This window comes from Dromiciops gliroides, chromosome 2, assembly GCF_019393635.1.
Source record: "Dromiciops gliroides isolate mDroGli1 chromosome 2, mDroGli1.pri, whole genome shotgun sequence".
NCBI lineage: Eukaryota > Metazoa > Chordata > Mammalia > Microbiotheria > Microbiotheriidae > Dromiciops > Dromiciops gliroides.
The window spans coordinates 113,918,423-113,944,427 of NC_057862.1; the positions used below are offsets into that span (position 1 = coordinate 113,918,423).

Genomic DNA, 26,005 nt, shown 5'->3' on the forward strand with positions numbered 1-26,005 from the left:
TAAAATCTACATGACAAAATTCAGATAACATGTCAGGTTACCTTCTAATGATTCCACCAATATCTGCTTCAACGTGTAAATTATTAACTAGACTATTAACCTGAAAAAAAAAACTCAACAGAAAAATATTTTTAAACAAATAACATCTTCAAAAGATGAAACCTACTTTGATGAGTTATAAAGAACATAAGCACTGGATTTTCCTCAAGAAAACATTGCTCAGGGGGCAGCTAGGTGATGCAGTAGATAAAGCACCGGTCCTGGTTTCAGGAGGAACTGAGTTCAAATCCGGCCTCAGACACTTAACACTTACTAGTTGTGTGACCCTGGGCAAGTCACTTAACCCTCATTGCCCTGCAAAAAAAAAAAAAGACGATGGCATTGCTTAATAATCAACCTCATGGGTGTTTTGTAAGGAAATCTCCCTTTAAAGTACTATATAAATGTAGTTTACTATAAAAAAAAAAAAAGAAGAGCAGGATGCTATCAGAAAAACCTGGAAAGATTTACATGAGCTAATGCAAAGTGAAATGTACTGTACTGCAAGATGATCTGCTGCGAATGACTTATTCATTCTCAGCAATGCAACGACCCAAGACAACTCTGAAGGACTTATGAAAAATGCAATCCATCTACAGAGAAAGAACTGATGATACTTGAATACAGATGGAAGTATATTTTGTTGTTGTTGTTAGTTCCTTTTTCTAAAGTTTTTTTGTCTATGTTTTGCACAACTACACATGTATAACATATTGAATTGCTTGAGTTCTTAAGGAGGAATAGGGAGGAAGGATGAGAATTTGGAACACAAAGTTTTAAAAATCGATGTTACAGTTTGTTTTTACATGTAAGGTGGGGAAAAAGTATAAATAAATAAATACATAAATAAGCAAATAAAGAAAAAAGAAAACATTACTTAGACACATGAAATCATTAAGTCAATCTTTCCTAATTAATGATATCTCTAATGTAAAGTACTTTAGCAATTGCAGAGGAAGGTATCTGTGTATGATATAGTAACTTGGAACATAGTTTAAGGGGAGACTTGATTAATATAATCTAAGAAAACATTTCCAGGTAGGTATGGAGAAAAGACAAAAAGAGAGAGGTCTTTTTAAAAATACATTTTAAATGTTATTCCCCAATTGTAAATCAACAAATCCACCATGTTTTCTTCACAGAATAAGTCAAGGATGTATGATTTTGTCAACCAGCCCACATCTCAACCCATCTATAATCTACAGCCTTAGAGACTTTTCTGAAGCTCAGAGAAGTGACAGTCCTTGACTTCAAGTCTAGGGCTCTACTCATTCTGCCAAGCTGCTTCTATACGTTTTTATGTCTCTTAAAACTTGTAAATAACAAGCAAGGCAATGGTGTGGTATATACAGGACACTGTCATTGGAGTGAAGAGCTGTGAGCTCTAATCTCAGTGATGCTCATGACCTGTGTGACCTTGGGCAAGTCTCTTGGTCTCTCTGAGACTGTTTGTTCATGTGTAAAATGAGATAGGTACAGCAGGTCATTTCTAAGGTCCCTTTCCACTCTTTAAGTGTACGGCTCCATAAAACTTAAGTAACGGTCTGTAAAATGAGCGTTAGGGGAGTCACATAATATTAACAAACCAGTTCTAAATTTTAAGAACTGCACCATAATGGTTTGGTTTGAGTATTTCCAGTAGTAACTGAAGTTTGGCTGCAGCGTTCTTTGCCTTATGAGTTGTATGATATTTTAACTTTTCCAGCATTCCATGGAGAATATTTTCAGAGACCTGTTTTTCTTCCGAGTATTGTCTAGATTCTTCTCTTTATGAATTTACCTTTTTAGTATTTAAAAAAAAGTTCCAAAAAACATAATGTTTATTTCTGCCCATTTCTGTTTGTTTTAGGGAGCTTCTGATTCCTTTTTCAATTTCTCCAAAATCTCTTCTGGAGTTGTAGATGCCAAAATCTTTACCACTTTTTCACGAGACTTACCACCCTGGTTCAAAATAAAATAAAGAATGTCAGATATTACATTCAAATAAAAGACTGTAGTGAACACAAGTGAAGATCAATTTTCTCACAAATTTGTTAACATTCAACAATTCAATTCAATAAACATTAATTAAGCCCATGTGAACAAAGCACTAGTATAACTCCTAGCTCTTAAGAAGATAAAAAGTTTAGGTAAGACATAAACAAACCCCTTTTCAACAAGGAGCTTACAAACTAATAGGAGGACATGGCATATACACACGCAAGTATAATTCAAAATGATTTATGATGTTAGAAAGGTCCACGTTTTATGTGAGATCTGGGATGGAAGGGCAAAAAGGAAAGTCACTACCAACTGAAGAGATCAGAGAAGGCTTTCCTAGGAAAAGTGATATGAGAGTTAGGCTTTTAAAAATGTAGGACAACAGAGGGGAAGACATTCAAAACAAAGGGAACATTATGAGTAAAGTCATGAAGGTAGACAAGTTCAGAATGTGTACATGAAATGGTGAGTGGTCTAGTTTGGCTACAGCATAGTATATTTGAAAGACAATAATACAAGACTAGAAGGCTTCAAATACCAGGAATGGGACTCTGAACTTTATATACTAGGTAATGGGAAGCCACTGAAGAGTTTTGAGCAGAAGAGTGATATGACCAAATCTATACAAAAGCAAGACAAGTCTAGCAGCCATATGAAGGCTAGTTTAGAGGCTAAAGGAATACAAATACTGTGGAGCTCCAATAAGGATAAAGCAAGATCTAGCAGCTTCTACATTAAAGGACCAAAGGGCATGGAATATGATATTCCAGAGGGCAAAGGAACTGGGACTTCAGCCAAAAATCACATACCCAGCAAAACTGAGTATAATTTTTCAGAGGCAAAAATGGGATTTCAGTAAGAGGTCTTTCAAGCATTTGTGATGAAAAGACCTGAACTGAATAGAAAATTTGACTTTCAAATACAAGACCCTGGAGAAGCATAAAAAGGTAAACAGGAAAAAGACTTCATGAGGGATATTAAAAGATCAAACTGTTTACATTCCTACATGGGAAGATAATACTTTGAAATCATAAGAACTATCTCAGTAAGAAATTCACAGAAGACAGGGCTGAACTAAATATGAAGGGATGATATCTGTAAAGCATTTATGTTTTGTTCTTTGTAGGGCAGACAGGGTGGAGTGTCTTATGTCTGGGGCTGGATTTGGGCTTGAGGCCTCTTGGGTCCAGGGCTGGTGCTTTGTCCATTGTGCCAACTAACATGAACTCTTAAGTGCCTGAGAATGAAGATAGTTCAGTGGGGTAGGAGCTACTTTTCTTCACATTTTACAGATGAGGGAAATGAGGTTCTCTGAGATTTGCCCAAGGTCACACAGTTAGACATGTCAAAGACAGAATCTGAATGCAGGTCTTCTTGTTTCAAGTTTAGCACTTTATCCATTCTGGTATGTTGTTGGGAAGAAGGCACTTAACTTGAGCTTTAAAGGCTGTGTAGAATTTAGAGGTGAAAAGGAGGAAGAAATAAACTTCAGTCAAAGGAACCAGCTTCAATAAAGGCATAGAATTGGCAACGAGTACAGGCTATGAGTGAGGCAGCAAGAAGACCTAAAGGTGGACTCCAGTTCAATCATAGAAACTTTGATCATTTTTCCATGCTGAGAAATGGAGATAATATTGGATAAGATAGGTAATGACAGATCTTGAACCTTATAATTAGGAGTTTGCATCAAATCCACAAACTGTAACAAATAATACCTTGTAAAAACTGAATCCTGTCAATCACCAATTGCTTATTCTATTCATGTGATTTCTCTTGAACAAAGATTCTAAGCTCACCATTGCAGGCAAGTACTGTATCATCTTCTTCTACTGCTACTGTTGTTGCTGCTGCTGCTGCTGCTGCTGCTACTACTACTACTACATCATAAAATTTATAAAGCACCTACAATGTGCTAAGTGCTTTACAATTATTATCTCATTTGATCCTCACAATTGTGGGAGGTAGGTGCTATTATTATCCCCACTTAACAAATGAGGAAACTGAGGCAAATGGAGTTTAAGCAACTTTCCTGGGTTCACACAGCTAGAACGTTTCTGAGGCTGAATTTGAACTCCAGGCCCAGTGCTCTATCTACTGTGTCATCACCTGCCTCACTGCTTTTGTATCTAAACAAACTTAGTATTGTGTAAGGCACATATTTAATGAGCACAAAAAAATGTGTTGACTATCAATGTTTTTCATTAAGGAAATGACACAACAAAAGCAATGTTTTAGGAAAATTAACATCTGGCAGCAATGTTCAGAAATAGATTGAAGGGGAGAGGAAGTCTGCAGACAGGAAGACTATCTAGGATTTAATAGTGGTGTGAGGTTCCTGGACTAGAGAGTCAGTTGGAATGGAGAAGAGACAAATCCGAATGTCATTTTGAAATAAGAATGATAGGAACTAGTGACTGATACACAGAATTTTCAATACAAGCGCAGGAGGTATGAGAATAATTGATGATGTATAACAAAAACGTTTTTTAAAATATACATATAAATATATATGATATACCTTATCTAAGATAACATCACTCTTCCTAAGTTCCAGGACCTTGGAAAGATACCGACATAGTTCTGCATTAGCTTCCCCTTCTGATGGAGGTGCAGCAATAGCTACACTTATGTTTTCTGTTGTCACATCTGTAACAAAAATGGTTTGAAATTTTGACCTGAAAATGCTCATCTTTAAACATGTTAGTTAAATCAGATATAATTAAGGAAATAACACAAAATATAAATCTGAAGTAGCGTTTTTTTAAATCAGATCTGCGATTTCATTGGTATAGTAGCCAAGTGAGACTCCCTAGACCTGTTTAGCAAATAATAAATGATGAGAGTTATTTAGGGGACTGTGAAGATAAGTGACTAACCAGAGTCACAAAGTCAGTCTATGTGAGAGGTGGGACTGGAATCTAGGTCTTTCTGATTCTGAGGCTAGTTTTCTCTATCCACTATATCATGCTGCTTCTCAGAGATAAATATTCCTCTTAAACTGAAACTCTGTCCTCATTCCCACAGCTTGATTTACCACCTTTATGCAGGTAACCCCCAAATCTCTATCATCAATCCTGGTCTCTCTGAGCTCCAGACCCACACAGGACATCTCAGTGTAGATATGTCCCACTGGCACTCCAAATTCATTATGTCCACAACTGAGCTGCCCACCCCGCCCCTCCATCCCCAAACAAGCTCTTCCTTCTGTCTGTGGAACCACACAGAAAATGTCAAAACCTTGGTGTTCTTTGACACTTTGCTTTCTCTTCCTTCTCAAATTTAATCAGTTACAAAATCCACCCTTCAAGTTCTGTCTTCTGAAGCTAATCAGAATAAGCCTAATCCCTCTTAAACCAAGTCAAACCACTATCCTGGTTGTCTTTTCCTGAAGATTCTCTAGTTTATAAATGTTATTCCTAACACGTAGCTCCCAGAACTGAAACAATACTCCGTGGTACAGCAAGGCCAGCCCCTTCCTATACTCCTAGACATCATAACCCTTTGAAAGTAGATTGTATTCACTTTCTTAGTTGCCACAGAAAACTGCTGACTCCTCATTTTGAATTTGCATTCTACAAAAACCCTCAAAATCTTTTTCAATCTGTTACCTAGTTATGATTCTTCCACCTTGTACTTGGGTTTAAAAAAAATCAAATTTACAAGTATAAGATTTAATATTTTTTTCCTATTAAGAATCATCACCATCCTAGTTCTGGCCTTTACCACCTGTTGCTGGACAATTAAAATAATAGCTGGCACTTCTACAGCACTTTAAGGTTTGCAAAGTGCTTTATAAATATGATCTCATTTGATCCTTGCAACAACCCTGAATGCTGAAGTCCCATAATATGAGGACAGGAGTAGGGAAGGAAAAGCCAGATACTGAGCTCCTTAAGAAATTAGGATAGGTCAGGAAGTAACAGCCACAATCTGATTTTTTTTTTTTAGGCAATGGGGGTTAAATGACTTGCCCAGGGTCACACAGCTAGTAAGTGTCAAGTATCTGAGGCCGGATTTGAACTCAGGTACTTCTGAATCCAGGGCCAGTGCTTTAACCACTGTGCCATCTAGCTGCCCCTACAATCTGATTTAAATGATAAATTCTGCATTTCAAAAGAGACGCTATTGAGTGATATCAACAAAAGGACAGTATGGAAATGGTAGCGCGAAGCAAATTCAGAGCATATTCTGACTTCCCATCCAGGACCAATATGGTTGGTAAAAGGGCAGTATGAGAGAAAACAGCAGCCAAGGTTGCACCACCATCTGGAGGATGCCAGGTCTTTGTGCCTAAGTAGATAGAAGAAGCATGATAGAAAAAAGTCTAGAATGAAGGGAAGGTCGTTAGTTACTGAACAGAGATTATAGTGGGCCTAGTGGAAGAAGCAGGCAGAGTTAGGGGACTTGGGAAGGGTCAGGCTGAAGAGGGGAGAAGAGTAGGTGAGAGGCTGGGAGTATTTTACTCCTAGGCAGTTGGTGATTATATAAAATTGGAAAAAGAAAGAGTAATGGACAGGATTTTATTACCTAGGTACAGACAGTAGCAGAAGTGAAAATCTAGTCTTTCAGGTCAGGGCTATTTCCACTATACTTCGATACTTTTTTTGACTTCCCACATAATTTCCCTAACAACTTAAATACTTCCAACCTGGAAGGGAACAAGTTAAAGTTAAGCAAAAGCTAAAACTTAAGTTCCAAATATGACAACAATAATTCCTGGCATTTACATAGCAATTTACAGTTTACAACATGCTTTCTATACATCTTTTCATTTGATATCATTATTATCTTTCTCACAAGATTATATTATTATCTCCATCTTAGAAATGAGGAAACTGAGACTTAGTAAACCTAATGACATTATATGAACACAGCTAGTACTGGTTTAGAAGAAGGATTTGAACCTAGGTCCCTTGAATCTAATTCTAGTGTTCTTTCTAGTGTACCAAGCTGCGTCTTTCATAAGCCCTATGGTATTAAAAGTAATATTTAAAAAGGTTGATAGTTATTTCTTAGAAAATTTTCTATATTTATAATAGTATATTTAAGCAAACTGTGGTACATGTATGTAATGGAATATTACTGTGCTGTAAGAAATTAAGTATGTGATGAAAACAGAGAGGTATGGAAAAATCTACATAAACTGATATGGAATGAATGTAATAAAATTATAAAAATCAAGCATGACTCTAATGAAGTGATATGAGAAGACAGCCTCAACCCACTCTTCATGGAAGTGGGAGGGCCACATGTTTTCAGACTTTTTTAAATGTACTGATTAGTTGTGCTCATTTTTTCTTCCTAAAAAAAAAAATACTATTAAAAAAAAAACTTTTTTGTTATAGGGGATAGCTATGTGGGAATGGGAGAAAGAAGAGTGGGGATATCCAGAAGGACAAGAAGATGTGAAAAACAGAAGATGCCAATAAAAAAATTTTTTTTAAATGTAGTATATTAATTTTCAAAGCCATGATAATATATAATAGGTTGGCAGCTTATTTTAGGTTCTAGAATTTAGAAATGGAGAAAACAGCTTCTAGCTTTCAAATCCTAAGATCCAAGTACCCCTAAATTTCATGATTAAGTGTGTTATAGAAATAGGAAACAAACGTATTGGCAGAACAAGTTCATAACTATACAAGTTAGGGCAAAAAATATATGTAGGGCCACAAACTCATTACATACTTAATTGGCCGTATGTGAATTCAACTACTTGGTTCAGATATACCTGTTATGGCATTTTGTTTGGAGCCAGGTTTGGCATGAATGGCTATTGTAATGGAACCACTCTGATCAACTGCCACAGGTCCAGCGGGAGGAAGTGGTTTCACCAGCTCCTTACTCTGGCCTTTCCCCTAAAAGAACAATAACAAGATCACCTTAGATTTATATAGTGCTTTCACATACTTAACTTTATCTGATCTTCAGACAACTACCCTCTTCCAATTTATACAAAAGACATCTTGTTTGTACATAGTTATTTGCTTGTGGTCCCCCCAGTTAGACTTAGAGCTCCTTGACAGCAAGGATTGCTTTGGCCTTTCTTTGTATGCCAAGCACAGCACCTGCCATAATAAAAACTTGTTGACTTGACTTCCCATACTTTACTCTTTATGACATTTATGATATATTGGGATACTTTATTCTCCCAATATACTCTGCTTATCAGGCAACATGGTACACTCAAAACAATGGAACTTAGTTTGGTTAGTCGGCTAGTTAGGACATCTGACCTTGGGCAAGTGACAATCTCCATAGGCCTCAGTCTTCTCATTCAGCCTCCTTAAAAGACGCCTTATAAAAGCCATTTCCAGTTCAAAATTGTGAGTTTTCTGCCTCATATTTTCCCCAACTCACTGCCTTTGTTCAGTTTTTTCCCTCTCTCTGAAAGGCCTTTCTCCTCTATCCCAATGCATTAAATTCTATCTTTTAAGGTCCAACCCAAATGATACCTCTATTGAAGTCTTCCTGTTTACCCTCCACTAAGCATTCAAAGCAAGAATAAGCTCTCCTTTCTTTTCCCTCTCCCCATCTGTTTGTAAATTTCCTATGAAAATTTTAATTGCTTTGTATTATAGTTATTTATATCTGTTTTATCTTCCCTATTATATTGTAAGCTACGTGAAAATAAGGAATGTATTCCCCCAAAAGCTCCCTTGGCATTCATTTAGTGTTTGTTTGTTTGTTTTTTGTGAGGCAATTGGGGTTAAGTGACTTGCCCAGGGTCACACAGCTAGTAAGTGTTAAGTGTCTGAGGTCGCTTTTGAACTCAGATCCTCCTGACTCCAGGCCTGGTGCTCTATCCACTGCGCCACCTAGCTGCCCCTATTTAGTGTTTATAAATGCATTAATTCATCAAGTGCCTACCATATTCAGGGCACTGTGTTAGATACTGATACACTGTGGTACATGAATGTAATGGAATATTACTGTGCTGTAAGAAATTAAGTATGTGATGAAAACAGAGAGGTATGGAAAAATTTACATAAACTGATATGGAATGAATGTAATAAAATTATAAAAATCAAGCATGACTCTAATGAAGTGATATGAGAAGACAGCCTCAACCCACTCTTCATGGAAGTGGGATACTGAAAAAGAGTTGGGGAAAAAAAAGTTTGCTCTCATGGAGCTTAGAACCCAAAAGGAGGCATAAGACACATGCAAATCACCATGCTACAAGGCAGAATAATAGTTATAATAATAGTGATAAGAATAATTGTGATAGAGAATAGGTCCAAAGCACTATGAGAAATGTGAGGAAGGTAATCAATTTAGCTTGGGGACATAAGGATAAGCTTCATGGAGGTGGCATCTCATTTAGGCTTTGAAAGAAGACTGTGACAAAGATGTAGAATGACTCCATGCACCAAAGCAGGAAAGATCAGAATGAGATTGGGAAACAACGTCCAGTTGTTTAGTTTACTTAAAACTTCGAATATGGGAAGGGGAGTAAACTTTGAGTGTTACTCCATTATGTCACCATGAGCAAGAGTTCTCTTGCGTGTGGTTTCTTAAACTCTGATAGGAAAAACAATACTTGAGTTACCCACTTTTCACTTGGTTATTCTGAGGAAAGTTTTGTAATACTTGAAGTGCTCCATCAACATGAGTAGATAACTATCATAATTTTTTTTTTTAAGTGAGGCAATTGGGGTTAAGTGACTTGCCCAGGGTCACACAGCTAGTAAGTGTTAAGTGTCTGAGGCCAGATTTGAACTCAGGTACTCCTGAATCCAGGGCCGGTGCTTTATCCACTGTGCCACCTAGCTGCCCCCGATAACTATCATAATTAAGGATAGAAGGGTAGAAAAGAACTTCAACAAAGAGCAGTAGAAGATCCTGGAGGCAGAGTGTAAGAGAGCCTGTATGCTAGAATAAGTATTATGTACTTATTCTATGGGCAACGGGGAAATGCTAAAGATTTCTGAGAAAGGGAGTGATATGCCCAGACCTGGGCTTTAAATGTTTACTGTGGCAACTATGTGAAGGACAGATTAGAGAAAACTAGTTAGGAGACATCATCCATAGTTCAGGAAAGAGGTATTAAGGTGAATAAAAAGGAAAAAATCTATATCAGAAGCATTTTTGAAGTAGAATCAATAGCACCAGGCAACTAATTGGATGTAAGAGGGTGAAGAAAAGGAAAGAGTAAAAAATAACTAAAATTTTGAATTTGGGTAACTGAAAGGTGAGCACCATTAAGAGGAAATTTTGTGTGTGTGTGAGTGAAGATATTTTTTTTCACAGCTTTGACATTACCTCTTGACAAGGGCTTCTTAAACTTTTGCCACTCACCATTTTTACTTGACCCCAGCTATTTGGGTATATAAAATGGTATGCAAATCAAACATTTACTGACAAATTTTTCGCTACGGCTACATTCAATTACAACCCACAGTTTAAGACACTTTGAGTTAGAGAACAAGTAAGTAATTGGAAAAATGCAACTAGAGCCCTGGGGAGAGTTTGGGAATAGACAGATTTTGGAAGTCATTTTCACTGAAGTGATCACTGTCATCAGGGAGTGGATTCATGGATATTCAACAAACGGTTTATTAAACGTGTACTACATGCAAGGTCCAGAATGATATCATGCAAAGAATAATGGACCTGCATCCAGGGGACCCACATTTGAATCCTGGCTCTGAAACTAATTGTGTAGCCTTCAGCAGGTCATTTAACCTTAAGATCACAGATTTAGATCTGGAAGGGGCCATTTAATCTAACCCCCTCATTTTGTAAATAAGGAGCCCAAGGAGATTCAGTGACAGACCCAAGGTCATCACCCTGTCCACTATACCATCCTGCCTCATAGAGATTTCCTTGCTTACAATGCGCTTTGGAGGCAAACCTGAAAGCCTTACATCAATGTGAGCCGATGCGATAAAGGTACTGCGAGCTAAGTAAAGGGCATGCAAAGATATTCACCAAACGTGGGACACGTTCACCAAAAATACGCTATTGGGTGGAACATCACCAGGGCTAAGGCGAAGGCTGGGTGCAAACAGCCAAAGAGATAGGACGAGGGGGGCAGAGATACCAATAAGCCTCTCAAGGTTGGCAGGGTAGGTATTTGGGGAGGGTGCGGCGCCCTGGAGAGCCTAGGACTGGCTGGCAGGACACCGGGGCTCTTTCACCTTTCTAGGCCCCAGTTTCCGCGTATGGAAAATGAGATTGAGGACCAGGAAAAGTGTCTACGAAGTGTCAGGAAGGCCCCTCCCGCCCCATTCGGGGTAGGCGGGGCCTCAACAAAGCCCCGGAGCCCGTCGGGGTCAGTGCAATGGACGGAGCATGAAGAGTCGGGAGATGCGAGTCCCGGGCCAGGCTCTACCTAAGGCATTCGGGGCCTCAGTGTCAGCATCTGCACAAGGAAAGAGCCAACGTTGAGGGCGCCTCGGGACCCACACGACTCCACCACAAACTACCTCAAACCCGGCTTCCCTCCAAGACACACGTCGCGGATATCCTAGGGTCCCGTCACAGCCCCTGCCCGGGCCCACTGACCTTCTTGGGCATCCCCGAAGCAGAAGCGAGCCTGGACGCTGCCGCCTCGGCGCCAACCCGCGCCCAGTTAGCCCAGCGGCCGAGGTAGAGCATGTGCCGGGGAGTCTTCTCCGTCAGAAAAAAAAAAAAAAGCCCGAGCGAGGCGAGGAGGCTTTCGCGCCTGCGCTGGGGCGGCCTTTGCGCCTGCGCTCGGGTGCAAGAGGGGAAGGGCGGGGCCAAAGCATGCAGCTTCCGGGAGAAGGCCTACCGCCCCACACCGAGGTCGGTCAGGCCTCGGCTTCGGCTGCTGTTCTGCTGGACTGTTCGCCGCCCTCCTCCGGGAGCTTGCCCAAGGCTCCACTTGGACCCCGATTGTCGCATCTGTAACCTGGACCAAATGGCTAGAGCTTTTTCCAGCTGTAGATGGAAAGAGCCCAGAGGTCTCATAATCCAACCAGAACCCTGAAACCCCTTCTACTCTGTAGCGGGCTACGAGCCAGGCGATTGAGTGTATAGGGCAGGGATGGGAATCCATCCCCGGGAGGTATGGAGATGGGAAACGGAACTATTTAGCGCAGGGACCACATCGTGTCGTGGAGCAGTTTGGCTCTAATATAGAATGCATGGAGGGAAATATTGTGAAGTAAGGCCGAAGGGTTTGGTGATAGGCTGAAGGCTGTTCGAGAGGAGCCTCAAAAAGTTTTGAGAAGTGACATGAGGGCTATTTTAAGAATATTAATTTAACAGCACGAAAAGCCTACGGCAATAGTCGAGGTTAGACGAAGGAAATGCCTGAATTTGGGTGATGTGCTTGTGAATGGCGAGGACTGCGATGGAATTGACAATACTTGGCAAATGTATATGGGGGTTAAGGGAGAAGGAAGAGTCGAGAATAGCTTGTGAGCCTGTGACTGGAAATGACCGTGGCACCTTCAAAAAACAGTCTGGAGAGGGGAAAATGGGAAACAAGTGGGGGAAAGAGTTCCATTTTGAGATGCCAGTGAAACACCCAGGTGATGATCCACAGACAGTTGGTACTGGAGCACTTCCTTCAGAAATGAGTAGCTATATAGATTCGGGGCTTATTTTCTGTAGTGGTTCCCCCCTACCCCGCCTAGCCTTTTGCTTTTTTGGCGGGGCAATGACGGTTAAGCGACTTGCCCAGGGTCACACAGCTAGTAAGTGTCAAGTGTCTGAGGCCGGATTTGAACTAGGTTCTTCTGAATCCAGGGCCCGTGCTTGATCCACTGCACCACCTAGCTGCCCCCTAGGATTCTTTATTCATCTCTGTCTCCTGAATTCCCTGGCCTCCTTCAAGACAGCTAAAATTCCAAATACTAGTCTTTCCCAGTGTCCTTTGAAATGAGTCTTGTGATTGTCTGGTAACATTGTATGTTGTTTCCCAGTGAGACTGTCAACTCCTTTCATAGGGCCTTTTTTTGCCTCTCTGTAGTCTCTGACACACAGTAGGCACTTAATCTTTATTAAGTAATTTGACTAGAAGCCAGTCAATGGAAGCTTAACATCACCAAAACGGGGCAGAGTAATGGGCCCAGACCAGAGGATTGGGCAATACGAATGCTTAATGGGTGGGAGATAATGATCCAGAAAAAAAAGCCCAGAAAACAGCCATTGTACATGTAAGAGGAAATCCAGAAGAATAGTGTCACTGAAACCAAAGGAGGAAATATACAGAAGGGGAAGGGTAATCAGTAGTATGTAAAACTACAGAAAAGCAGGATGAAAGCAGAGAAAGTACCATAAAGTTTAGCAGTTCAAAATCTTTGTTAATCTTGAAAGAAAATTCAGTAAAGGAGATAAGATCAGGTGAAAGCTTCTTGTGGTGGTAGTTGTTTTTAAGGATAGGGTAGAGCATGTTTGTAAGACAGTGGAAGAAGCCAGTAAGTAGAGACAAAATGTGGGAGTATCAGAATGTCCAACATCCCTGGGAAGGGGGTTAAGGCCATCCCTTCTTCAAAGACTGGAGAAAATAATGGAGGACAGTGTAGAGGGGAAGAGAGAATTCATGGCATTTTGAACTTATTTTCATTAAAAATGGTCTTCTCGGGGGCAGCTAGATGGCGCAGTGAATAGAGCACTGGCCCTGGAGTCAGGAGTACCTGAGTTCAAATCCGGCCTCAAACACTTAACACTTACTAGCTGTGTGACCCTGGGCAAGTCACTTAACCCTAATTGCCTCACTAAAAAAAAAATGGTCTTCTCCAGAAAGAGAAGAGAGTGGGAAGGGGGTGTGTGTGAATAATTTTGGGAACTTGGAGAGGTAGTGCAATAAAGAATAGAGAAATACTACCAAGAAGGAGAACCAGTGGGGGATTAGATATCAAATATGGAGTGGATAGTATGAACAGAAATGATAGAGGTTGACTATGTCTTGTGTCTGAGTAGCTGACAGGCCATGGTAACAAAGGAGTTGAAGTAGGGTATAGTATGTGGATTGGTCAATTACAAGGTCAAGAGTGTGAAGGGAAGTGAAGTTAAATAAGAGCAGGTGGGATAGACTGATTAGACTAGGAGAGGAAAAAGGAAGCAAAGGGGACTGAAGGACATGGTGAGGCAGAATGGATTTAGGAGGTGGGATGAGAAATGGAAGGATAAGGTTATGAGCGGAGATATTTCAAAGTTCAAGATCACAAAGGTTGCAATTACAGGCAACTCATATGAGCACCCCTCTGAATGGCTGAGGTAGAAGAAAATGTAGGTCATTGAAGTGTTACTGTATTACCTAACATCATGTATCAAAAGTAAAGATTTTGTCTTTTTCTGAATTTAAAAAATGAACTTCAACTCAGATTTCTTAGAAGTTTTGAAGAGAACATGTCTTATTGATGCTCTCTTTTTTTTTTTGCAGGGCAAGGGGGGTTAAGTGACTTGCCCAAGGTCACACAGCTAGTAAATGTCAAGTATCTGAGGCCGAATTTGAACTCAGGTACTCCTGAATCCAGGGCCAGTGCTCTATCCACTGCGCCACTTTAGCTGCCCCTTAGAACGTCTACTTAAAAAATGCTTTCCCCCCCCAACCTCTATGTACACAGTTGTCTGTTCTTCATTCTCAAAGAGGACCATGATATCATGATAACAGGAGGTGATGTCATGACTTGCAGTGAATTGGATTTAAGTGAGGGAGGGCTATACAAGGTTACCAACCTCACTTTCTGGGTCCAGTGGCAAAATATATTTCAGGATGACTGGAGATGTCCCCAGATGTTTAAGGTAACTGGGGTTAAGTGACTTGCCCAGGGTCACACAACTAGTGTCTGAGGTGAGATTTGAACTCAGGTCCTCCCAACTTCAGGGCTAGTGCTCTATCCACTGTGCCACACTTAGAAGTGAAAGGGAGTAAACGGAAACAAAATAATTGATTGCCATTCCCTTAAGCATGTATTTATATAACTAATTAGAAGCAGCAAGAAACAGAAGCTGGACCTGGAGTTGAGTTAAATTAATGGTCAAGTCACTTAACTACCCAACCTCAGTTTCCTTATCTGTAAAATGGGAATAACAGCACCTATCTTCTATTCCTGTGAGAATAAAACATGAGTTAGGCTGCTAGGTGGCACAACAGATAGTGTTGGACTAGTGCTCAGGAAGACCTGAGTTCAAATACAGCCTCAGACATTTACTATCTGGTGGCCCTGAGCAACTCACTTAACCTCTGGCTACCTCAGTTTTCTCAACTATAAAATGGAAATAATAATAGCAGTTCCTCCCAAGGTTGTTGTGAGAATCAAATATTTGTAAAGCAACTCTGCAAACACAGAAGTGCTACGTAAATGCTATTATTATTATATCAAGACCCAAAGGATTTAGGTCAGATGAGGCGAATGAGTACCTCAAACCAAAACAGTTCCTATGGGATTCCTTTGGCAAAGCCAAAAGGTTTTGGGAGTAGGATGCTTTAGGTCAAATAGTATCTACAAGTAATTTATGATAATAATAAGGTAGTATTCTAGTAAAACTTATTTTGACTCAAAGGAAAATCTTAGCCTAGGGAAATCTGCCTGACTTTCGGAGGGCACCTTTGGCTGGGTGTAATGGCTCATAGCTTTAGCTCTGACAAGAGTGGTTTAAATCTGCCCTTATCCAGGGAGAATCTTTCTAGTCACTGCACCTTAGCAGTAAGAAGCAAAAGTGACCAGGAGAAATTCCTGATAACACCCATTTAATTTCATCAGTTTGAATTCCAGTTCTGACACATAACTACTACTATAAACAGGCACCTGAAGAGTCACTTCACTTTGCTGAGCTTATTTCCTCATCATTAAAAATAAGAGGGTTCATCCTATGAAATAATGGTGTTAATGTAAGAAATATTTCAAATGAACAATTAAGAAGACTTAGCAAAATTAACTGATTTAAGATGTCATAGAAGGAATAGTATGTTAAAGACGATTCCAAAAATGGTGGTACCATTAAGAGAATTAGGAAAATCAGGAATAGGGACTTGTTAATATAGCAGGAGCTAAAGAATATGTTTGATCTCAGACATGTTAAATCTGAAATGTTGAATTGTTTCCACTCTCCAGTCAAGTATCTGTAACTTTTGAGGGTTGAAACATTTATATAGAAGAGGAGCTCCTACTTAAAGGAACCCTATAGCAAATCCAGAAACTTTTCTTAATGAATTACTTACCAACCAATGGGTGATTTCACATATGAGATTATCAGAGCATATCTGTATTTAACATGGCTACAAAAGCAAGTAGTATCACCTCTGTTTGTTACAAATTTTGAAAACATTTATTCTAAATTATAGTTTACCAGGGCAGCTAGGTGGCGCAGTGAATAAAGCACTAGCCCTGGATTCAAGTGGACCTGAGTTCAAATCCGACCTCAGACACTTGACACTTAACAGCTGTGTGACCCTGGGCAAATCACTTAACCCTCATTGCCCTACCCAAAATATATATATTACCAACAAATCAAAGATAATTTAAAATAGTAGAATTAGACAGTAGAAAGTTGCAGATTAGCTTTCCAATGAGGCAATGCTCAGAATGTTCCCCACTTTTTGCCAACTCCTGAAATAGTAGTAATAGTTCTTTGAAATAAAATCAAAACTACAAAAACTGCCAGTAGTAGAAGTCAATTCTCAGCAATTATATCAATACAGTAATAATAATGTACTTTTATTTTCATACTATTTCCATAAACTAAAAAAAGAGAAACCTTTATTAGCAAAAACCCTCAACCAGAGATCTATTTCAAAGCCAGAACCACTCCCAAAACTGATAGTGTGTATGTGTGTGTGTGTGTGTGTGTGTATGTATGTATGTATGTATGTATGTATTTGGGGGTGGGGAAGGGAAAAGAAGGTTAAGTGACTTGCCCAGGGTTACACAGCTAGTAAGTGTCAAGTATCTGAGGCCAAATTTGAAATCAGGTCCTCCTGAATCCAGGACTGGTGCTTTATCCACTGCACCACCCAGCTGCCCCCTATAAATATATTTTTAAAAGCAACCTCTAGAATTGACCTTTAGGATAATACACATTCAGTCCAATTTCCTACACCTTTCTACAAATATATCTAACCTAAAATTATAATGAATGTTCATAACAGTGATCCTGAAACTTTGTAAAAAGCCCAGTCAAGAAACAGATTAAGTATCTTTGGGATATTGTACTTACCAAAACAAGATAGTGTAGAACTATGTTAGAAATATTTTAGCCAACAAAAAAGTTCTCTGTTTAACCTTGAATTAACCAGAATTCATTTCCTTAAGCATTACAGGTAACCAAGAATTTTCAATAATCTAAGTCTTTTCCCCCTTTTCCCAGTGATTTTGAGAAATAAGGGTTACCACCATACTTCCTTGACCCTACTTTTAAAAGCTTTTATAAACTAAAGTACTATTTCAGATGAAAACTTTTATTCAAACATTTTACTTAATGTTTCTTCCATAATAAATTCTTTGAAATTCCTTTCTCAGAGCTTAAAATGTTATTAAGAAATCATTTACTGGGGCAGCTAGGTGGCGCAGTGGATAGAGCACCAGCCTTGGAGTCAGGAGTACCTGAGTTCAAATCCGTTCTCAGACACTTAACACTTAGTAGCTGTGTGACCCTGGGCAAGTCACTTAACCCCAATTGCCTCACTAAAAACAAAACAAAACAAAAGAAATCATTTACTTAAGGGGCAGTTAGGTGGCGCAGTGGATAGAGCACCGACCCTGGAGTCAGGAGTACCTGAGTTCAAATCTGGCCTCAGACCCTTGACACTTACTAGCTGTGTGACCCTGGGCAAGTCACAACCCCAAATGCCTCACCAAAAAATACAAATAAATAAATAAATAAAGTAAATTATTTCTGTTTGCATTTTTTTTTTAAGTGAGGCAACTGGGGTTAAGTGACTTGCCCAGGGTCACACAGCTAGTAAGTGTCAAGGGTCTGAGGCCAGATTTGAACTCTGGTCCTCCTGACTCCAGGGCCGGTGCTCTATCCAATGCATCACCTAGCTGCCCCAAATCATTTACTTTACAAAAAAGATTATCAATATAATTTACCTGATCTACTTCAAATGTTCTGGAATAGCTATATTTGTGATAGTATAATAAAGCCCCAAATATAAACAAATGTGATACAAAGGAAGTAATATTTTGACAGATATTAAGCAGGATGTTACATAGACCTCTGAGATATTAATTAAACTATAAAGTAGTTTTATTAGAGGTATTTGGTAGCTAGATGTCAGAGCTGTGCTCTATTTCTTACTGTACACCACTATCAATAAAATGTTTAACAGATCTTTATGTAGTCCATCATTATAATCATCTCATTCTCTGACACACGAAGCATCATTCTAACCCCCACCTCCCTCCAAAGAAATTATATGCACAGCTTAAGTGATGAAGAATCCAGTCTTAGGTAACTTTGCTTTTTCACATTTTACATTATTGCATTTATTTATATAAAACTCCAATTTATAGTTTATAAGTTCTACTATGTAACCACATTACTATACTACTACAAAATAACTATTTCTTTAAATGGATTCCAGATCTCCTCAGGTAAGCAAATAAATGCTTTTCAACACTTAGAAACATTTTAATGTAATTCCAAATGCCTATCCCAAGATATATGTTTGTGGTTCCCCAAGATTCCAAAACCAAAGACACAAATCCAGTTTTCATATTTCCTGAAAACAGTTATTTGAATTAATAAAAGGTTTAGCAAGAATACTGACCAAGCCCACATGGATCAATTTACCCATCCAATTGGCAAAACAGTAAAAAACCCCAAAACTTCAACTGTCCTTAACAAGGATCTTTCCATTTGAAAACTACTGAAAGACTATCAGCCAAACAAGCTGATTTATGAAATACAGGTGAAAGCACAAGTAGCTGCTTAAATATATATATTTTTACAATTAAAGTCCTGTACTTTTCTCCTAGAGTTATATGAAAATGAAATACCTTCCATTAAAAGTTCTTTATAGCCTGATGATAATCATGCAAAGCCAATATGGACATTTTTTTTCTATCTTTCCTAAGAAACTAAAATGTTTCTTATATATATTAAAATAACGAACATTCATAACACACTACTAACATTAGCAGCTAGTTAGGTATGCCTTCCAGATCAGTCTCTTTATTTGCTGAATTATGTATAAAATATTATTTCTGGTATTTGTCCATCTTCTATTGATGTACCATTATTATTTCCAGGAGAACTAAAGAATGAAAATGTTGTTTTGCTTGCAGCAGGTGTTTCATGTACAACTTTCTTCAATCCTTTTGTGCCATAATGGGAATCTGGACCCTAAATCAGAACAAAAGGTCTGTCAGCAAATAGTTACTAAAAATGAACTTCACATGATATTCTAATTATGAATGTTATACTATACATCATAATTACTACATAACTACATATACAGCGTAATTACTACATAACACAAGCTAAAGGGCATCTACAGTCATTTTTTTAAAAACCCAAGAACTTTTGCTGAAAGTGTGACTTCTGATGAAATTACTAGGCTTAAACCTCTTCTTGGAAACAGAAGAAAACCTGATCATCACTTGGAAGAACATGAATATCCCGCTATTTTGTCTTATCTCTCATTTATAACAAAGGATTCCCTCATGAAAGGTCAGTTATAGATCTGAGTTTGTGTCCTGAAAACAGGAAAAAGAATAATTTTCTCCAGTCTTTTTTCTACCTAGAAAGGTTCCCACTATTCAGTAATACCAATTTATGTCTGAAAGCTGCTTCCAATAAAATAATAGATACAAAAATTTTAGCAGTGAGCCCAGATTAATGTATAAAATTATGCATTCTTAAAAAAAAAATCTTACTTTGAGTGTTGCACAGGCTGTATAACAGACATTGGGTAAGATTTCTATAGGTTCTTTGAACATGACTCGGAAAGTGTTAGCTGTCCCATCACAACTAAATCCAGTATCATTTTGTCCCAGAGTTTGTTTTTTTTCATATTCAATTATCTGTAATAAGAAAGAAGAAAATTAGATATAAACTACTTCAGGGAAGCAATAAAAAGTTCCCAAAGCAGACTGGTTATAGAAATAAACTGGAAAACTACACCTGTTTGCAAAACTAAGTGCTAAAACTGGGCGAACCTCTATATCTTAATTTCTACTTTTCATACTCCAAAGACAAAAAAAGATACAGAAAGGCTTCTTATAGAAGGTGGGATTTTAGTTGGAATCTGTAGGAAGTCAGTAGACAAGAGATGATGGTGGTAAGAGTTGCAGGCACGGGGAACAGCCAGTTAAAAAGCACGGAATTGGCATTACTTCCTTTTGTGGGTTGGTGGGGATTGAGGTGGCAGCACCATGAAGGCCTCGGGCACCCTGAGAGAGTATAAATTAGTTGCAAGATGCCTGCCTACTCCCAAAAGTCCAGTGCCACCTCTTTATCAAATGCAGATCTTTGCCCCTAATCATGTTGTAGCAAAGTCCCGATTCTGGTACTTTGTTTCCCAACTGAAAAAGATGAAGTCTTCTGGAGAAATTGTGTACTGTGGACAGGTCTTTGAAAAGACCCCTCTTCGGGTGAAAAACTTTGGCATCTGGCTGCGCTACGATTCCAGGAGTGGGACCCACAACATGTACAGGGAGTACAGGGATCTGACCACTGCTGGTGCTGTCACTCAGTGCTACCGAGATATGGGGGCCCATCACCGTTCCAGGGCCCACTCCATCCAGATTATGAAAGTGGAAGAAATTCCTGCCAGCAAGTGCTGCCGGCCTGCAGTCAAGCAGTTCCATGACTCCAAAATCAAGTTCCCGCTGCCCCACAGAGTCCTGCCTCGCCAGCACAAGCCATGCTTCACTACCAAGAGGCCCAACACCTTCTTCTAAGTGCAAAGATAAGGAGGCCCATGTTGCATTCGTCTGTTTAAATAAATCTCCCAATTGGAAAAAAATTCAAAAATTAAAAGCAGGGAATCAGGAGAGGCAGCAACACTAAGGAGGTCAGTTTTCTAGATCAGAGAACATAGAGGACAATAAGGTGTAAGATGACTGGAAATGGAGGAAGGGGACAGGTTGTGAAAGTCTTGAAAAGCCAAACAATTTTTTATTTGATTCAGAAGGTAATTACAATTTGTTGTTGTGGTGGTGGTGGTGGTTGTTTGTCCTTTGTGCTCTATGAGGACCATGACATCAGGAGGATTTAAGTGAGGGAGGACTGTGAAAAGTCACTGGCCTCACTCTTTCTTCCAGAGCCATCTGGGTCCACTGGCAAGACATTTATCAGTATGAGTAGAGATGGCTCCCAGATGTTTAAGGCAACTGGGATTGAGTGACTTGCCCAGGGTCACACAGAATCATTGAATGATGAGGTGAGAAGCCAGACTACAGAGTTAAAAAAGTGAAAAGAAGTAGAAGAATGGGAGGAAAGTTATGGGGTGACAGCTAGTGGGGATGGGAAGATTAAATGAGAGGTCTTTCTGAGGCTCGGAAAGACATGACACATTTGTAGGCAGCAGACAAGGAGAGAATGAAGATAAGTGGAGAGAGAAGGGATGAGAGGGAGGCAATCTACTGGAAAAGGGTGATAGAATGAATGCAATCACTTGTACACATAGAAGTTTGACTTGGCAAAAAAGGGCATGTCTTCATGTGATACAGGGGTGAAGAAGGAGAGAATGGCAGAAGGTATCTGAGCGATGTGGGATAAGGAGAAAGGGAGGAAGAGTACTTGGCAAATAGCTTCATTTTATCCAATGAAACAAAGCATGGTTCTCAGCTGAGAGTGTGGAGGGAGGAGGAGCCATGGGAAGTTTGAGGAGGGTTGGAAAGGTTTGGAAAAGCCACTGTAATGAGTGGGATAATGCTTTGCTGAAGTGCACTCTGATCTTCAGCCCTTACAAAACTGTAAATATGCCCTGAACCACAAACAAGATTTTTACTGTTTCTAGAATGTGAGCTATGCTGTGATTTCTTTTCAAATTAATTAAGGTTACATTAACTAAGTTACAGATATTCTTCCTTAAGCACAGAGCTGACACCAGTCTGTCATATATTCCTGTATTTTCTTTCCTGAAACATGTCAAACTTCTCTCAGAATCCTGAGGCAAATTTAGTCTAACTTGTACTCAATAACATTTTTAAACGGTTCCTTTTGTTAATACAAAATTAACTGGAAAGATCAAAATTATTTTAGGAAAAAAAAATCAAACTTCAAAAAGACAGAGACAAGTTGGAATGATAGGGATGAAATTACCAATATAACTTAAGTGGGATAAACAAAGTACTGACTAGGGCTAAAAAAATAAACTGCATTAAGTGTAGGAGATGGTGGGGGAAGGATGATACATGAATCACAGAATAACAACCACATATTGATAAAAATATTATTCATGCGTGTTCAAAATAAGATGATCACGTTGCTAACATCTGTCAGATTTGTTGAGGACATTTAGCCTAGAACACATAAGGCTTAGGGGGAACTAAGCTTTGAATTTTAAAATGTATAGAGTACCTACTAAATGCAAAGCATTGAAAAAACAAAAAACCCAAAGTTAAATAAAACAATCTACCATCAAGAGGTTTATAATCTAGTAATGGGATTAAGACAAGTATGACAGCACAATGGAGGATAAATTATGGGAAAATAAGAGACTATGTGAGTTTGGAGGGAGGGAGAGCTCACTCATTCCTCTATACTGTCTCCTTCCAATCTGTCTATAAATATGCTCAGATCTCTTAAATTCAGAAAAGAAACAAGATATTTCCCTGCTAGCCCACTCAGCTACTATCTCATCTCTTTTCTTCTCCTTTTCCATTAAATATCGTGAAAATATTGTCTATACTGACTGCCTCCACTTTTCTCATTACCAATCTGTTCCTCTTTCTTTTGTCTCAACCCTCAAATCTGCTGTCTACTTTCAACACTACAGAAATTATTCTCCCTGAATGACCACCAAATTCAATGGCCCTTTTCTAGTTCTTGTTCACTTTGACTTTACTGCTTTTAACACAGCTGATCATTCACTCCATCATCTGCAGGCTTCCTCAGCTTTTCTGGTTTTCTTCCTACCTTTCTGATAAGGGTGTGTTTTTTGGCCCTTTTCCTTCACTATTTACACACCATCTTCTCTAGCAATCTCATTCACTCCCAATTTAATTACTTCAAAATTAATACCTCAAGTACTGAACTTTTTCCTGATATCCAAACCTTGAACTCCAACTTCCTGCAGAACAACTAGCCAAATATCCTACTGCCACCTCAAACTCAATATGTCTAAAACCTCATTCTCTTTGCCTTTGAACCTGCTCTTCTTCCTCCTTTCACATATTCTTGCCTGAGACACTACCATTCACCTAGTCTACTATATCTTCAATACTCAATCAGTTAACAAGTCTTCTTGATTCTACTTTCCCAATCTCTGGCCCATCTATCTTCTCTCTCATTTTACTATCAACACCCAAAATATTACCCATTTCCACCCAAAAGGACTACTGAAAGGAACATTTAATCATATCTTCCTACTTCTACATTTTCCCTTTGATAATCCATTCTTCATACAACTTCTAAAATACCTCTATGCTTAAGAAACAGATCTGGTCATCTCATTCCTCTGCTTAATGTCATCAATGTTATTATTCTTCTCATGCCCCTAAACAACTGGTTCAAAACCCTGTGTCTGGCATTCAAAGACCTCCAAAATCTGGTCCTACTCTACCTTTCCAGACCATCTCATGTCACCTCCCTCCATACACTCTATGTTTCAAGAAATCTGGTTTACATGAATTCCCTTCTCTGTGACTTTCCTTAAGCTGATTATTATTCCTTGAATATTCAATTCCTACCCTCCTTTTAAAGCCCAAATTAAATGCCACCTTCCTGAATCCCATTCTTACTCCCCCCCTATCCCAAGGTGGTAATGGATCTTCCTTCTCTATACTTCTCATAGAATTTTATTTTAAACCTCTTTTTGCAGTTATATAATTTTTTGTTATTATAGTTGTCTGTATCTTATTTCCCTTAACATACTATAAACTCAGCTCAATGAAAGCAAAAAAATGTTTAATTTAAACTTTGCATAGCTATCACAGTTCTTTGAAAAGTGTTTTTAATAAATGTTGAACCAATGTGTCTAGTTTGGAGGGGATCAGAGAAAGACGGGTAGCCTTTCAAAAAACAAAAAAATTGGGGGGGGGGGAGGAATGGGGGCAGGAAGAGAGGGCATTCCAGCAATAGGATCACAGATCTGGAGCTAAAAGGGACTTAAGGGGCAAATTAGTCCAATCCCTGCATTTTAGCTAAGGAAAATGAGGTTGAGAAAATATCCTGGTAAAAAGGCACACGAATGGTAACAGTGAATAAATACAATTTGTCTAGAATATACTCTGTAAATATAAAGGTAAGGAAAGATAAAGCTGGAAAAACAAATTGGGATTCTGTTGTGTAGTATTTGGAATGATAAGCTCTGCTTAAACTATTTTATAAGTAGCCACTGATTTTTTTTTTTAGTGAGGCAATTGGGGTTAAGTGACTTGCCCAGGGTCACACAGCTAGTAAGTGTTAAGTGTCTGAGGCTGGATTTGAACTCAGGTACTCCTGACTCCAGGGCCGGTGCTCTATCCACTGCGCCACCTAGCTGCCCCCACTGATTATTTTTAAGCAGAGAATCATTGATGAACCAGTACTTTAGAAAAATTAATGTCAGCGACACAAAATGGATTGGAGAGTGGGAAGAACAGTTTGGAAGTCATTCCAAGAGTCTAGGCAAGAGATAACAAAGGACTAAACTATAGGGACAATAGAAAGAACAAAGAAGGAATGGGTATGAAAAATGAAAATTATTTTCAGGATTCTGTGCAAAAGGGATTAGGTTTGTTCTTTGTTGCTACAGAGAATCCAGCTAAGACAGGAGAATTTTTTTAAACTAAGCTAGTAAAAGACCAAATGGAATGCTTTGTGAGGTGGTGAACTACCTACCCATCACTGGAATTCTAAAGAAAGGCAAAATAACCTTGTGAGGATTCCTCTTCTGGGAAGGTTAGACTTGATATTCTCTTTCCACCTCTAAGGTTCTATTCATCTAAATGAATCCCTTTAGAATAAAGTAGTCTCTAAAAGTTAGTAGTCTCTAAAAGAATTAGCATCTCTCTGTGAGCTCTACTGGAATTGCTGTTTTTCCTCAGTCTTTAGTCTGCTCCTAGCATCTCATAAAATAATATTCGAAATGGCCATACACATTTTTTCTTCATATGTTTAACAGAAGATAGTCTGAAGTAGTATACATAATTTTGTAAATGTAATCAAATATAGTAGTTTCCTTTAAAATGGGGTTTTGTCACAAACTCATTATAAAAATACACAAGTATCCATTAAAGTACTTTATACAGAAAAAAGGGGTACCTGTATATTCACTTGATAATCTGTGGGCCCATGAATAGAACCATATAACCCAAATCCTACTATGGAGATTCTTCTATTAACTGTGAATCTGAAAAAATAAAATAAAATCAGTAGTAAATGGTTTTATTAAAATCAGTAAGTGATGACCCAGAGTAATAAGATCTAATACGGTGAAAGCACACTAACCCTCTCCCCTTGCCCCCTTTTAGAAATATTAAGAATGGTTAGGTATGGCAGCACACATCTGTAACCCTGTTATCAGGTAACTTGAGACTGACAGATCACTTGAGTTTAGGAGTTTCAAGCTGCAGTTGGCTAAGGTGATCAACATCCACATTAAGTCCTGGCAACCAGGCTGCCTAAAGAGGAAAGAACTATTTATCTCAGGGGCCCGGGCTGGAAGGAAAGCAGATTGGCTCCTGTGCCAATCAGTAGTGGTATTAGGCTTGTGAATAGTTGTTACACTTCTAGCCTGGGTGCCATGGAGAAGGAGAGGAACAGAATGAGAGCATAGATACCTAGAGATAAAAATATTAAGAAATATTTCTCTAGTCTGAATTCCTTTTTTAACTTACCTGAATGAAGAAACTCTTATTGGTACTTAATAATACTCTTTTTTTTTCTTTCGGGACAATGAGGGTTAAGTGACTTGTCC

General features: G+C 38.8%; 4 protein-coding genes across 4 annotated transcripts in view; 1 reads left to right on the plus strand and 3 right to left on the minus strand.

Moving 5' to 3' along the window:
• Positions 1 to 11,651, minus strand: part of LOC122741300 (60S ribosomal protein L37-like) — a 40,111-nt gene extending 28,460 nt beyond the window's left edge. The window contains exon 1 of the mRNA XM_043984641.1: positions 11,527 to 11,651. The gene's annotated coding sequence lies outside the window, so the exon portion shown is untranslated. The remainder of the gene's footprint in view (positions 1 to 11,526) is intronic.
• Positions 824 to 11,645, minus strand: C2H15orf40 (chromosome 2 C15orf40 homolog). Its single transcript, XM_043984637.1, has 4 exons — positions 11,527 to 11,645; positions 7,748 to 7,874; positions 4,538 to 4,665; positions 824 to 1,980 (listed from the first exon to the last, which is right to left on the minus strand). Exons 1-4 carry the CDS (start codon positions 11,617 to 11,619, stop codon positions 1,885 to 1,887), a joined length of 444 nt encoding a protein of 147 aa, XP_043840572.1. The 5' UTR covers positions 11,620 to 11,645; the 3' UTR covers positions 824 to 1,884.
• A 6,514-nt stretch (positions 11,652 to 18,165) lies between the features above and the next one.
• Positions 18,166 to 26,005, minus strand: part of BTBD1 (BTB domain containing 1) — a 38,896-nt gene continuing 31,056 nt past the window's right edge. Inside the window, exons 6-8 of the mRNA XM_043985617.1 lie at positions 25,351 to 25,438; positions 19,815 to 19,961; positions 18,166 to 19,281 (exon numbers count right to left, since the gene is read on the minus strand). Of these exons, the coding sequence (XP_043841552.1) occupies positions 19,123 to 19,281; positions 19,815 to 19,961; positions 25,351 to 25,438 (394 nt within the window). The 3' untranslated portion in view covers positions 18,166 to 19,122. The remainder of the gene's footprint in view (positions 19,282 to 19,814; positions 19,962 to 25,350; positions 25,439 to 26,005) is intronic.
• On the plus strand, positions 20,236 to 21,441 carry LOC122741820 (60S ribosomal protein L18a-like). Its single transcript, XM_043985618.1, has one exon. It carries the CDS (start codon positions 20,313 to 20,315, stop codon positions 20,838 to 20,840), a length of 528 nt encoding a protein of 175 aa, XP_043841553.1. The 5' UTR covers positions 20,236 to 20,312; the 3' UTR covers positions 20,841 to 21,441.